The 13498-nt window shown below is 45.3% G+C and overlaps 1 protein-coding gene across 1 annotated transcript; it reads left to right on the top strand.

The window, feature by feature from the left end:
- Window positions 1–758: 758 nt before the first annotated feature.
- On the top strand, window positions 759–13290 carry lurap1 (leucine rich adaptor protein 1; the record flags this gene model as incomplete). Its single annotated transcript, XM_080727909.1, has 2 exons — window positions 759–980; window positions 12370–13290. 2 exons carry the CDS (start codon window positions 759–761, stop codon window positions 13288–13290), a joined length of 1143 nt encoding a protein of 380 aa, XP_080584035.1.
- Between the last annotated feature and the right edge of the window lie 208 nt (window positions 13291–13498).

Below are 13498 nucleotides of genomic sequence, written 5' to 3'. Positions count from 1 at the left end.
AAGGGGCAGCCAGAGAACGTGATAGTGACAGACAGATCAGATCATGAACTGTGCCTGACTCACTCTCTAGTATAGGCGGTATGCAACATGCAGCTACCAGCTACCAGTGGGCCGGGATATTATAGTCATTACGGTGGACAAGTTGTGCGCTCCTCGCTCAGCTCTCACTCTGCGGTTGTTGTTCGCTGTCATCATGCAGGTGGAATCTGCGTCTGCATGCATGGAGCTCTTGGTCTCCGCAATGTAGCATATGGAAGGATAACCACACTGACCATTGTGACCAAGACCTGTCCATCTTATTCTGGGCAAGAGCTATCTGATTCAAAAAGACACTGGGAAAACAGAAACTATTCTCTCTTTTTTTTTTCTTTCGAGGGATTTCGATCCGAAAAGGCAGTGGGATAACTAGTGGATTTTCGTGATTCCATTCTCCAGTTGCGCATCAGATCAGCTGGTATTATACTTAAAATGCGACCTCAATCAACTTGAAGGCATTTCTTAAACGTAATTAGAGTATTTTGTTAAGGTGTATGGACTATTTTCTGTTGGAAAATAACAATAAGCCCTGATGCGAGGAGCCCGTTGCTATGTTCTCCCTGGTGCATTCATTCCAACTCCATTCTCCAGACACATAGGAGGATGCTATCAGAGGTGACACTTGCAGCTTAGAAAGACGAGGACTTTCATTAAAACAAGGACGTGGTCGAATTGGTCTATAGTCTACAGATCTATAGATCTCTTACTAATAACGGAATACAATGGATGAAGGCAGCGCCAGCGACGCCATCCCAGATCTGAAAGACATAGAGGTGAAAATTGGACGGAAGACCCCCGAAGGTTTGCTCAAGTGCATGCGGGAAGAGGTGTCCTCGCACCGCGGAGACGCCAAGCTGCCTCCCGTGGTGCACGACACCAAAGAACCACGCGACACGGGGAAGAAGAGCCTGGATGACAAGATCAGGAAATTAAAACTCGAGATGGTGAGAGTGATTTATGTAACACTCGCGTGCGTGTGGTGGTGTGCGACGCCGACGCACACGCACAATAACACGCACACTCACGTGTGTGTGTGTGTGTGTGTGTGAGAGAGAGAGAGAGAGAGAGAGCGAGAACGTGGGGTGCGTGAAACGTGAGACGATATATTGATATCACGCACGATTGAAACGGTTGTTCGTTGAGTGAGGCAGTGCATGATCCCCCCTTTCCAGTAGAATGCAATAACAACAACCTGTCAATAATTCAGAGCTCTGCGCCTCATGCATAGAGCAGGCAGGTGGCCTTTGTTATTGCTTTAGATTTCTCACAATGAACTGGTCATATCACAGGGCCTGCTGTAAAAGTTAATTGAATTCATTCACTCACCATCACCAGGCAATCATTACAATTTCATTATATTTTCTCTATTGGTCAAACACTGCCACTGACTGCTATTAGGCAACCAGTAGGCCAATAATTAGGACAGGCCTAGTGGTTAAACATATCTGTTTAAATGTTCAACATTTGGATTAGGCCAAGCATGAGAGAATTTTATTTTGTGGAATCAACACTGTCTGAAAGCCTGTTGTTTTAACATCAGGTGGAAATACATGTTTTAAGTCCCATTGGGCGGTCAGTCAGTGGATGATTTGTGCTGTAGATTTGTTTCACTGGCCTGTCTGTCTTGTTTACATTGAATCCCCCTCACCACAGAGGAGGTCTGGAGAAAAAAAACACTGCTTCAGGGTTGTTTTTCCCCTCATGTGTGTTCACAGATGTCATGCATTCCAGTGGCAAATGCGAGCGTGTGCACAGTCTGTGGTTATGTGACAGTATAAGACAGGATAATGCTGCATAACGACCTACCAAAACAAAGCTTTTCAATCTTCACCCCTAAAACTAAATTTCACTCATTTTAGACTTGGATTCAAACATCTAGAAAACAACATGAGTTTGGTTACATGTTAGGAAATAGAAACACATTGCACTTGCATAGCACATCACCACAAGTTGTGCTTGGTTTGGTTTCAGGGACAGTGATGCTGCATGAAGCATATAAACACATCATTATCGAAACAGAGCAGCCTTATTGTGTAACCCCCCTTTTCATACAAACACTTTCACACTTTTCTATGAACAACTAGGGGCTGTTAAGTCTGACATCATTTTGTAGGCAGAGGAGAACTTTTGGGGCCAAAAGGCCCCAGCGCCCGTGAATCTTTTTTACTATTTACTAATTTTTGAGCGGTGGTCACACCGTCTCCATAGCGTGGCCGTGTGTGTAGGTATGTTTGTTTGTATGTGGGTGGGTGGGTCTGTCTGTATGTAGCCTCAAGCCTGTGGTGTAGTACCTTTTCTGACCACACATGTTAAGGGAGGGGCGCTGTTTTCAGGCCAGGCCAGGCACACACACACACACGCACGCACACACACACACACACACACACACACACACACACACACACACACAGGGGGGAAGGGGGGGGGGGGGGGGGGTTAAACCACCGCTCAGTTCACACGGGTGTGATTTTTCTTCTCTTTGTTGTTGAAAGGAAAGTGGTAGAATTATACTTAAGTCGTTATATTTGTCTCGGATCTGTTGAAATAGCGAGGGACACATATTGATAATAAATCTGCTTGGAGGTCTGACTACAAAAAGATGTCACGGCTTAAAAGCCCCTATACTCTTAAAGACATGACTTGGTCAATATGGTACCACTACGCATTTCCTTATCCAGAGCGACTTACATGCAAGAACAACAGGGTAAATGGTCAAGTAGAATACAATGCAGTGCTGCAAAGTAAATGGTGTATTTATATAGCGCTTTTATCCAAAGCGCTTTACATAGATTGTGCATTACATTCACGCACACATTCATACACCGGTGGCGGAGGAAACCATGCAAGGCACCATAACCTACTCACCGGGAGCAATTAGGGGTTCAGAGTCTTGCTCAAGGACTCTTCGACATTAACTCAGGGGGAGCCCGGATTTGAACTGGGAACCCTTCTGGAACCCTTCGTGCTCTAATAACGGTTTCTCTACCCCTGAGCTCTGCCGCCCCTAAAGTAACTATGATAGCATAAACATCAAAACTAGCAGTTGGCTAAATTAAATCTAATATAACATTGTTAGCATTTTTTTTGCATCGAAATAACCAACACACTGCACATGCATGCACGCACGCGCGCACACACACACACACACACACACACACACACACACACACACACACACACACACACACACATGATGATATGCTACATAACATTCTCACACAGCATCTGTGTAGTCTAACTATCAACAAATATGTGACATAATAGGGAATAGGGATACGAGGAATGAGAAGTGAGCTTTCATACTGCAGTGGAAAATGGGGAGTGAGTCTGCAGTCCTGACTAAGAGTCATTCCATGGCTTGGGAGACCGTGGCGGGAGAATAGTCTAGTCTAGGATGCTTGGAGCGTTGGTCTGGGTGTTTTGGGGACGGGAGCTACAGACGTGCAGGGAAAAGGGTGTAGGGGTGGATCATGTCCTGAAGGTAAGGGGGTTTCATGCCCTTGATTGCCTTGTAGGTCATCATCACCAGTGTTTTGAATTGGATGCAGGCAGCAACAGATGAGCCAGTGTAGGGAACACAGGAAGGGGCACACGCACACACGCGCGCGCGCGCGCGCACACACACACACACACACACACACACACACACACACACACACACACACACACACACACACACACACACACACACACACACACACACACACACCCTTCTGATTTGTTCTCTGTATGTTGATGATAGGCTACATAACATTCTCACACAGCATCTGTGAGGCGTACGAATGTGCGTCTCTTCTAATTCTATTAGCAAAGACAAGTGGTCAAATTGGGGAAGTGAAATCGCCATGTCATCTTTTTAATCGTACATTAGCCACCCATGATCCAAGAGTCAGACAGTGATGGAGAGAGAGACTTGATTGAATTAGTGAGAGTGTGTTTAATTAGTGGGACAGCTTGTCCTATCTAGCCTGTCTGTCACATAGGTCAGGGCGTCAGGCATATAGCCTATAATCTCTCTCTCTCTCTCTCATTCGGTGTTTGGCGTAGAGAATATGACCTGATGTACATGATGTAACACAGAGCGCTGAAGAGAGGACAGATGTGCATTGTAAATACTATTACAGCCCGTGTATGTGGGAGATGGATTAGTGCTATCTCCTGCAGACATCTGCACACACACACACACACACACACACACGCACGCACACACACACACACACACACACACACACACACACACACACACACACGCACGCACACGCACACATGCACACCCACACACGGGCGAGCGCAGACACACATACACACATACTTATGCTGACAGTTACAGCCTGATATGTATACAAAATAATCTATAGTTTTTCACCACCTGCATAGTATTCAAAGGCTGAAAGAGGCTGAATGCAGAGATGTTGCTATAAGTACAGTATGATTCACCTCTCTCTCTCTCTCGCTCTCCGTAACCAACATGGCAGCAAGGAAGCAATATGCCCTATACAATGCATACACAATATACATTCAGCTGACACTAACAGTGTGAACTGAAGCTGCCCAGCATTCAGAATTGCAGTCAGACAGATGGAGTAGGACACACGGAGTGAACACAGCCGTCTGCTGTCTGATGTGACCGGAGAGACAGAGAGAGCTTGCAAGGACATTGTATGTTGACAGAGAGCATGTGATAGATGGGGAAGGTTAAGAGACCGCGAACGACAACACACAGTGAAACCATGAGAGTTCATTTAACCCTGAGAGTGTTAAAATGGATCTGTACGTGTCCATTTGAACACACTCACGGTTTTGCTGCGTAAGGCTAGATAAGAGACGGAGAAGGTGTGCATGCGAGCAACATCATGTGTGTGTGTGTGTGTGTGCGTGTGCGTGTGCGCTTGCATGCGTCATGTTTGTGTATAATGTGTTCTATTCCCGACGGCAGTGATGCTGTGCTGTGCTGTCTCGTCACAGAGCCTATGGGTGACATTGTGAAGCTGGTATCTCACCATGGGAGAGTCACAGATTGGACATCAACTGTGTACAGTCTGTACACACATGTTATATCAAACAACATGTGCCAGATTTACCCTGACTTGTAAGCTATTTGTCTTCCCCCTACGCTTGGCATGTCATGTACATACGTTCCCAGGGCATGTATGCATATAATGATGCATCCCTTGTTATCTTCATCAGTTGTTGAAGTCGAAGACACCAGCAAAATGCAGTCATCCACGAGAAATACTTAAAGGGTTATTTTCTGTATACCGTAAGTGCCACATTGAGCATGAAAATCAGATTTGCGCTGTGTGCCAAGAAGTGATCATCCTTTAATCCTGTTTCCTTCCCTGGTGGAACAGATAAAGGCTTGTATCAGCAGAAAATGAGTCATTTCTGATGATAAATATTCCTAACGAAGTATATTTCTAATGCACCATATCTGTTGATGCTTCAGGCTAAGCACTGGAATGCATTTACCCTGGAAAGCACAACATGATTATGCCTGTTATTTGTTCCCTATAATAACACACACACACACAACACACACACACACACACACACACACACACACACACACACACACACACACACACACACACACACACACACACACACACACACACACACACACACACAGAGAGAGAGAGAGAGAGAGAGACCTTATTATATTGTCTTACAAGATCAAATAGAACATTCATCAAGTCCTGGCACAATGAAATTCTTCTGGTTTGTTGTGCATCAGATCAGATCAGGTGGAAGAGAACATGTACTGTCCAGTGTCTACATTCAGAGGACAGGTACAGTACTGTCCACATTCAGAGGACAGTCAGGTACTGTCCACAGTGCTGAAAGGTCCATTGCCATGTTGGGAGCAATGGGAGCATACTACCACTGACTGTACAGTGTACACATGCGCACAGTTATAGCGTGGGGTCTGGGGGTATGTTACTCTGTCCGTGTACAAATGGAACCGCCCACTCTCAGAGTGGACTGTTTCTCTGGTCTGGAGCTGAGTACATGAATCGGCAGTGATCAGCCAAGATTTTCGGCTGATCCAATGAGCGCGGGGGGTGGGGGTGGTTCTAGCGAATATCCAATCCGCGGCCCGTTCCGCAGCCCATTTTTTCAAGCGACGTCATCATCAGAGCGTCATCATTAGAAGACGAGGTGCTCACGTGGGTGCTCACGAGGAGACCTGTAGTGATTGGGTTTTTTTTCTGAGGATTCTAGAATGTAGCAGTGGATCGCAGAGAGGCCTAAGCATATCATACTGGGTGTCCTCGGAATATATATATATATAAAAAAATCACACCCGTGTGAAGTGGAGCTGTGTGTGTGTGTGTGTGTGTGTGTGTGTGTGTGTGTGTGTGTGTGTGTGTGTGTGTGTGTGTGTGTGTGTGTGTGTGTGGATCATGTGTACCGATTTTTGTGACATTTGAAGAAAATATGTAGGAAAAGGAGCAAAAAGTGTGTTTTGGAGAAAATTCAAGATGGCGGAAAATCTATCATGGCGCAAATGGGCGTGGCCTATATGGGGAGATGCGTCATGACCCAAGGAATCCAGGGAAAAAATATTTTTAATTTTCCGACCTACGGTTCAAGAGTTACAGGCCAAAACGTAAAGTGGGGTGTTATGGCGCCACCATGCGGCCAAATGACACAATTATTTTTTATTTAATCCTTGAAATCATTATGAACCTCCTCTCCAAGTCTTGAAACTCTAGCCCCTATGGTTTGCGAGAGACAAATAATTGAATGTGAGTTTTTGCGATTCCCATTATAAGTCAATGGGGAAAATTAATTCACTAATAAATTAATATCAATTAAACTATTGAACCTTTCTCTTAGCAAGTTACTAGCCCACGATTCCCGAGTAAGCCGGTCGATTTGACATATGGCGCGAGTGTGTGGTGGCAAAACTGTGGGACTAGTAGCGTGCCGAAGTTTAGGAAGTTCAGGCTACATACAGACACACACACACACAGACAGACAGACACACAGACCCACACGGCCACGTATAGGGAGCCTGTGCTTCACACAGCTCCAAAAAAGGTTTAGAATCGGTGGTGCTGGAGGTGAGAAGCAGGAAAATGAGTTTTCCAGAATCTCACACATTAGCCGGGAGCTGTTTGGCCCAACTCCGGAATAGGAAGGCTGAAATCTGTTTGGCTTTGTTTTGTTGGCAGAAAAAATGGTCAAGGATGGATTAACAGAGTCCTAGTGCTCAAGGCCGTATGGCCCAGAAGTCAACCCCCCATATCACTGCGGTCGCACCTCATAACCCACATATGGACATGGTCCTTTGTACAATGTTTTAACCATGAGTTTTATGTATTCAAGACTGCATGGTTGTCAATCTGAAAAAATAAGGTTGTTTTTCAAATCAGAAAACCAGACTTTACAGCGGTCAATGGATCTCTTTGAACAGCAGCAGTACAATGCTGTATATGGTTGAAGCTGGCTCAGAGAAAGATGTCTTCATACAGTGACTGACACATAGTGAAATGAGTATGCACACTTTTCTGACAGCAGATATGAAATCCATTCGCAACAACATCACTATTAGGGACACAATAATGAAAAACGACATAACTAGAAAGATGCAATTCTGGGAAATTGCAAGTGTGGTTGCCATGACACGAGTCACACTTGCAAATGAATTCCGTCTTACCATTTGAATTTTCCCCATTCAAGCCAATGGGGAAATGTATTCACTAATTAATGGCCATATTATATATGGAGATCTCTGTGTCAGTCCTTGTCCCTTTTATGCCCATAAATGGAGATCCCTGATGTCATCAATATTATGCCCATATCTTGCAATGCCCATATATGGGCATACCGTGTCATTCTCATCTGATCAGTATCTCATCTCATACTTGGATGTGTATTATAACCCGCAAAAACATGCTGATGTACACCATGTCAATTGAAGTGGTACAAGCTAAGCTAAATACTGCTTGTAACCAGAGTACATAGCGATTAGTAAGGCCTTGGATCAGCAAGCGATTAGTAAGGCCTTGGATCAGCAGAAGCCTCAGGCCTTCATTTGTAGGCTATCAAACAAACTGCATGTTAACAGTTTTTTGTCTTCTTCATGTTTTTCTATGTATGCAACCATGGAAAACTGGCTATTTCTCTCCTCTCATGCAATGTTCTATAACAATACACATCTTACTGTATTTTACAGACAGGATAAAAAAGTTCTGGCAGTAAAAATCATTACTTAAATGCAACCTGCAGGCAAGCCTAGATCAGCAGCAGCAGATTCCACAGACTAGAGATGTACTGTACACAGCTTTGTCAGCATGTGCCACCTCAGCGCTGACTGAGACACAGTAGTATATTTACAACCATCCTCATTAGATGCTCAGTCGCTGCCAGCCCAAAACCTCAGACCTCAGTCCTGAACCCAACCCCTGACTCTACTCTACCACACCCCAGGAGGCCTTGCTATTTACAGCAACACCGCAGGCAAACAAAGTTGTTGCTCACGCCCCGTTTTTCTTTTTTGTTTGGTACGCATTCAATGAACAGCAGAAATAGCTGGATGGATTGTTGGAAGGATGGAGGGAGCATGCCAGATGATGTGATGCCGGTTGACGTTAGGCAACGGTTTCTGTTGTGTGTGACAGACCAGGTCTCGATCATAAAGAGATAAAGACAGAGAGAGCCTATTTAATCCGTGCAATAACCCAGCCAATGCTGGGTTTTAACCTGATTGATTTCATATGTATACACACACACACACACACACACACACACACACACACACACACACACACACACACACACACTAAATTGTAAATAAGAATTTGTTTTTAATTTGTCTTGACTGATTAGATAAAGGTTTAATCCTACTGTATATTAAAATTGGCTAAAACTGGCCGGTGGCCCAGGGCCACATCACTAAGATCACAATGATTTTGATCAGTATTGAGATCGTGATTATTTATCACTATTATTCATTGAGTTTAGTGACAAACATATTTTTCATTGCATTGCATCAAATAAACATAACACTGCTTTCACATTCATGTTGTGCTAATGTACACATCTTTGAATCATCTTTCCTCCTCATTCAGCTGCTGTGAATTATGTGCATCTCTTTCTTTTACATTGTGCTACATTCCTGCTCATGATCGTCAATAAGTTTTTAGCTATAGGCGAGCTAAGCGGTCGCCTAGAGTGCCATCCTAGAGGGGGCGCCGAAATGGAGGGAGTGGACCCAAACCAGCCAAAATCGCACGCGAGAGGAGAGAGGCGCATTCGAGAGAGAGCTCGCATAGAGTGCTGATTAGACGCGCTACGGTCCTGGTTGAAGTCACAGCCACATGGGTTCTAGCTCCACCCTCTAGTATGGTCACTTCTGGCAGCAAGGATACATCGTATCCTACATCCAACATGGCAATGGCCAATTTGCTGAATTCACTCAACGCTTCGAAAAAAATACACAAACCGATAGGTGACTTCACAACAGTCACAATAACTCTGTCCATTTCTTTCTGCGCTCACCACCACTTTTTGAATCAGTTCAGAATTGTGGTTTTTCTCTGGGTTACTATTGGTTTGAGAGCTGAGCCTGCCAGTGAAATTCCTTGTAACGGAGCATACAGTGTGACTTTGGCATCAGCACATCTCTCACCTCATTTAGCAGGCGCCTCACGCTGTTCTCTCCGTCTTCTAAACTAGCTCTGCTAAGAACACCCTGACTTTCTGCCTCATCTCCTCTTCTGGATGGTCACCAGGGCTTGTCCTGCCATTGGACAGGATTGTGGTGCCATGATGTGTGCATGTGTGTGTGCACACGTGAGCGTGTATTAACCTTATAGAAAGCACACACATAAAATAAAAACCCTAAGGGTGTATAAGAGAAATCAAGGGGCCACTCGTTATCCAAGTTTTAGTTTCAATCCCTCCAGATATACTGTATGGACAATTAGTGTTGAACACTGTCAACTGTCCTTTGCATGAACCAATTGTGTCATGGTTCATGCAAAGGGCAGCCGCCACCAGTCACCACCCTCATATAGGATAGATCATTAAAATGCCCTCGAAAATGTTTAACCAATCAGTTCCATTAGCTGGGTTTCCCTCCTCCATTATGGAATATGGGTTCTCTGATCGTCTAATTGTTTTGAACAATAACAATGCACCTTGACAGAGATGTAACTAACTACTAAATCTATGTGTTGTTCCACTGGACAATGCTAATGCCACTAACAATTTGCAGATAGTCAGAGATAAACAGTACCATGGCATGGAAGGAAGAATCAATAGGTTCCTCTCCACTGTTCCATTGATTTGACCTCGAGGGTCAGAAGGAAGCCATAGAGGAAATATGAAAGGTACATTTAAGACTGCTAAAGGTCAGAGGGCAAAGGTCTTTGGCTGAGGGACTGTTCCACACTCTCTACAATTAGCTCATTAATCCCATTGACATTAGCTTAAACTAGTGGTTAAATAGTCAATCAAACTAATCGATTTAATTGATTATAAATAATAATCAATAATAAATAATTTAGTAAAACAATCAATTAATAATCATTTCCTATATTGAGCATGTACATATAGGGAAACATTTTCGAAATGTCTGAAACTGTGAAAATCTCTTCGCAGATGAGTAAGCCTGGCTACGCGAGGTTACTTTCAGGGTTGTGTCACAGGGTTGTGGTTCAATTCACTTCCCAACAGGACCGGTGAATGAAGCATAAAACAGAAGCGCAATGACATTTGCAAATGCATAGTATAATAATCGTCATCTCCAGCAGTCATTATCACAAATCATCTGGCAATGAAACATTCAGAGAAAATCCTGTGGTACGCTGGTGTGCTCAGGGCTGCGGGAGCTCAGATTGGCACACAAAAATATCTGAGTTGAATTTTTAAATTCGTACAGTGTCTCCAGTTGGCAAGTATTGTGCTGTCCCTGGGGGCCAAGCCAGCAATCATAGCCAGTCCACTTTGTTGGAGAGAGCGAGAGAGAGAGAGAGAGATAGACAATAAGGGGGGGGGGGGGGGGGGACACACACAAATAGATAGGTAGACTAGTTATAGGTTATGTGTGTGTGTGTGTGTGTGCGTGTGTGTGTGCGCGCGCGTGTGTGTGTGTGTGTGTGTGTGTGTGTGTGTGTGTGTGTGTGTGTGTGTGTGTGTGTGTGTGTGTGTGTGTGTGTGTTGAGGAGACAGACAGACAGACAGACAGACAGACAGACAGACAGACAGACAGACAGACAGACAGACAGACAGACAGACAGACAGGAGAGAGGGGATGGATATCATCATGCCAAACCTTGAATGTCAGTTCCATATATCACCTCCTGGCCCTGCTCTTTGCTGCAGGCTGATCTGCTAATGTATTCTGGGGGTGATTTTGTTCCACGACCACAGCCGACCCCCATTCGCCGTTTTTCAACCTCCCACACACACAAATCAAATTCGAAGGCAGCAGTGCCTGTTATTTTGGATTCATAGTGGGCTACTTACATTTATTTCCACCACGCGACTCATAATCGCACACACATCTTTGACTAGCATAATATAGCTGTGCTACAAGCTCACAACACATCACAATCCAGCGTTTGTGAGCATTTAGATCAGCAATCTTTGGTGTGCGACACAGGAGAGCAACTAAGTAAAGATCAGTCATTAGTGCTTAGTGTACTGTGAGCCATGGTGCGCTTTCCTTCCACCTACGTCTTGTACCTGTCACTATTGTATGTGTTGTTAGTTAGTGTTAGCTTTCTCTTTAATTCCCAGCTTCCTTCTACTGTATATTCCCACTTTACTGTAATCCTATCCTCATTGCAGCTTGTATGTCACTCTGTGTGACCGTGAAAGCCAGTCACAATCACAAAGTATTATTGTGGTGTCCTAATTGCCACCTGCCAGCACCTGGGAAAATGTGTATATTTCTACTCATGAAAATGTGAATTCCAATCGATCTGTATTGCATTCATAGAAACATGTATACATATGCTGTGGAGACAGTCACTCATCCATGGCTGCCTCCATGACACATTTGTTCAATATGAGATGTGGTTATACATCCATAGCAATAAATGTCATCAGGTCACCCAGCAATGTAGGTGGCTCTGAACATGGAATAAGTGTGCGCCTATGAAGTACAGTAGCCTACTCTTAACTGTTATTCTCAGATGTAACCCATTGAATCAGAATAAGGCATTTAACCACTTAAACCCGCTAGTAAAATGGACCTGAGTTGCAACTCTTCTCGGTTCTCTCTATTTTCACTCAACACCAAATCCCTGCACCAGAAATAGTGTGGAGTGTTTTTTCCACCCTCTAATTCCACAATTGCTTCTTTCCGTTGCTCCACAGGCCCACCTGCGCTCAGTGGACGTGAAGATCCTGCAGCAGCTGCTGGCCGTCCACGAGGGCATTGAGGCGGTCAAGTGGCTGATGGAGGAGCGCAGCACCCTGACCAGCCGCTGCAGCAGCCTGACCAGCAGCCAGTACAGCCTGGGAGAGGGTCCAGACACCTCCTGGAGAGGCTCCTGGAGCAGCCTGCACGACAACGACAAGCTGGACAACATCTCCATCGGCAGCTACCTGGACACCCTGGCGGACGACATGGACGAGTACTGCCCCTCCAGCTCAGAGTCTGTCATCTGCTCCTCTGCACCGCCGGCCTCCGGGGCAGGCCGGACAGGGGGAGGCACCGGAGATGTGGTTGCGGGAGCTGGGGCGGGGGCTGGATCAGGGTCTAAGTCTGGAACTGAGGGCACCAGGCCCGTGGGCACTGGGCCCGGGACCGGAGAAGGGGCTCGGCTGGGTCCTGGGGTCTCGGTTGGAAGTGGGATGGAGGTGAAAGCTGGTCCAGGGACTGGGACTGCCGGCAGTATCTCTGCAGTCGTTACACGCGCTGCAGCGCCTGGGAAATCAGCTGCACCTGGCAGCTCTCCGCAGAAGTCGGAGGGTTCTAAGCAAGAAGCTCCCGTTTGGACTAAGGCAACAGAGAGAAGGGAGAAGGGATCCCCAGTCAACAAGGACAAAGGCCTTTCACAGGCGGTCAAGACTAATGGTGTCCTGGAGAAAGCAACCAAGCAGATAGGTGGTGGTTCTGACACAGCCCGGCCCCGTCTCAATGACAAGTTGGGGAAAAAACAGAGTCCAAAACTTAAGCCCTACAAGAATGGGAAGATCGACCTGGAGAGCTGCAAAAAGAATGGCAAAATGCACCTGGAGTATGACGCACACTGGCGGTGGGTGCAGTCACAAGAGGATGTGACTTTTTTGTAAGAAGGGTAAAGCCGCTATTGACCACACTCTCTGTACTGTAAAAGAAAACTTAAGTGAAAGTTTATGATGGAATTGAACTGCTGTTTTCAAATGCACAGTTTTAGGAATGCTGTTATGAAAGGCACTGGGTTTGGATGAATGCGAGAGGATATACTAGTATTTTTCTTTTGTAGTTTCAATCGTGGAACTGCACTAATGTTACATAAAA

This window comes from Nannobrachium achirus (genome assembly GCF_963921795.1).
Source record: "Nannobrachium achirus genome assembly, chromosome: 1".
Taxonomy (NCBI): Eukaryota; Metazoa; Chordata; class Actinopteri; order Myctophiformes; family Myctophidae; genus Nannobrachium; species Nannobrachium achirus.
Note: the sequence above shows the minus strand (reverse complement) of the source record. Positions and strands in the feature narration are given on the sequence as shown.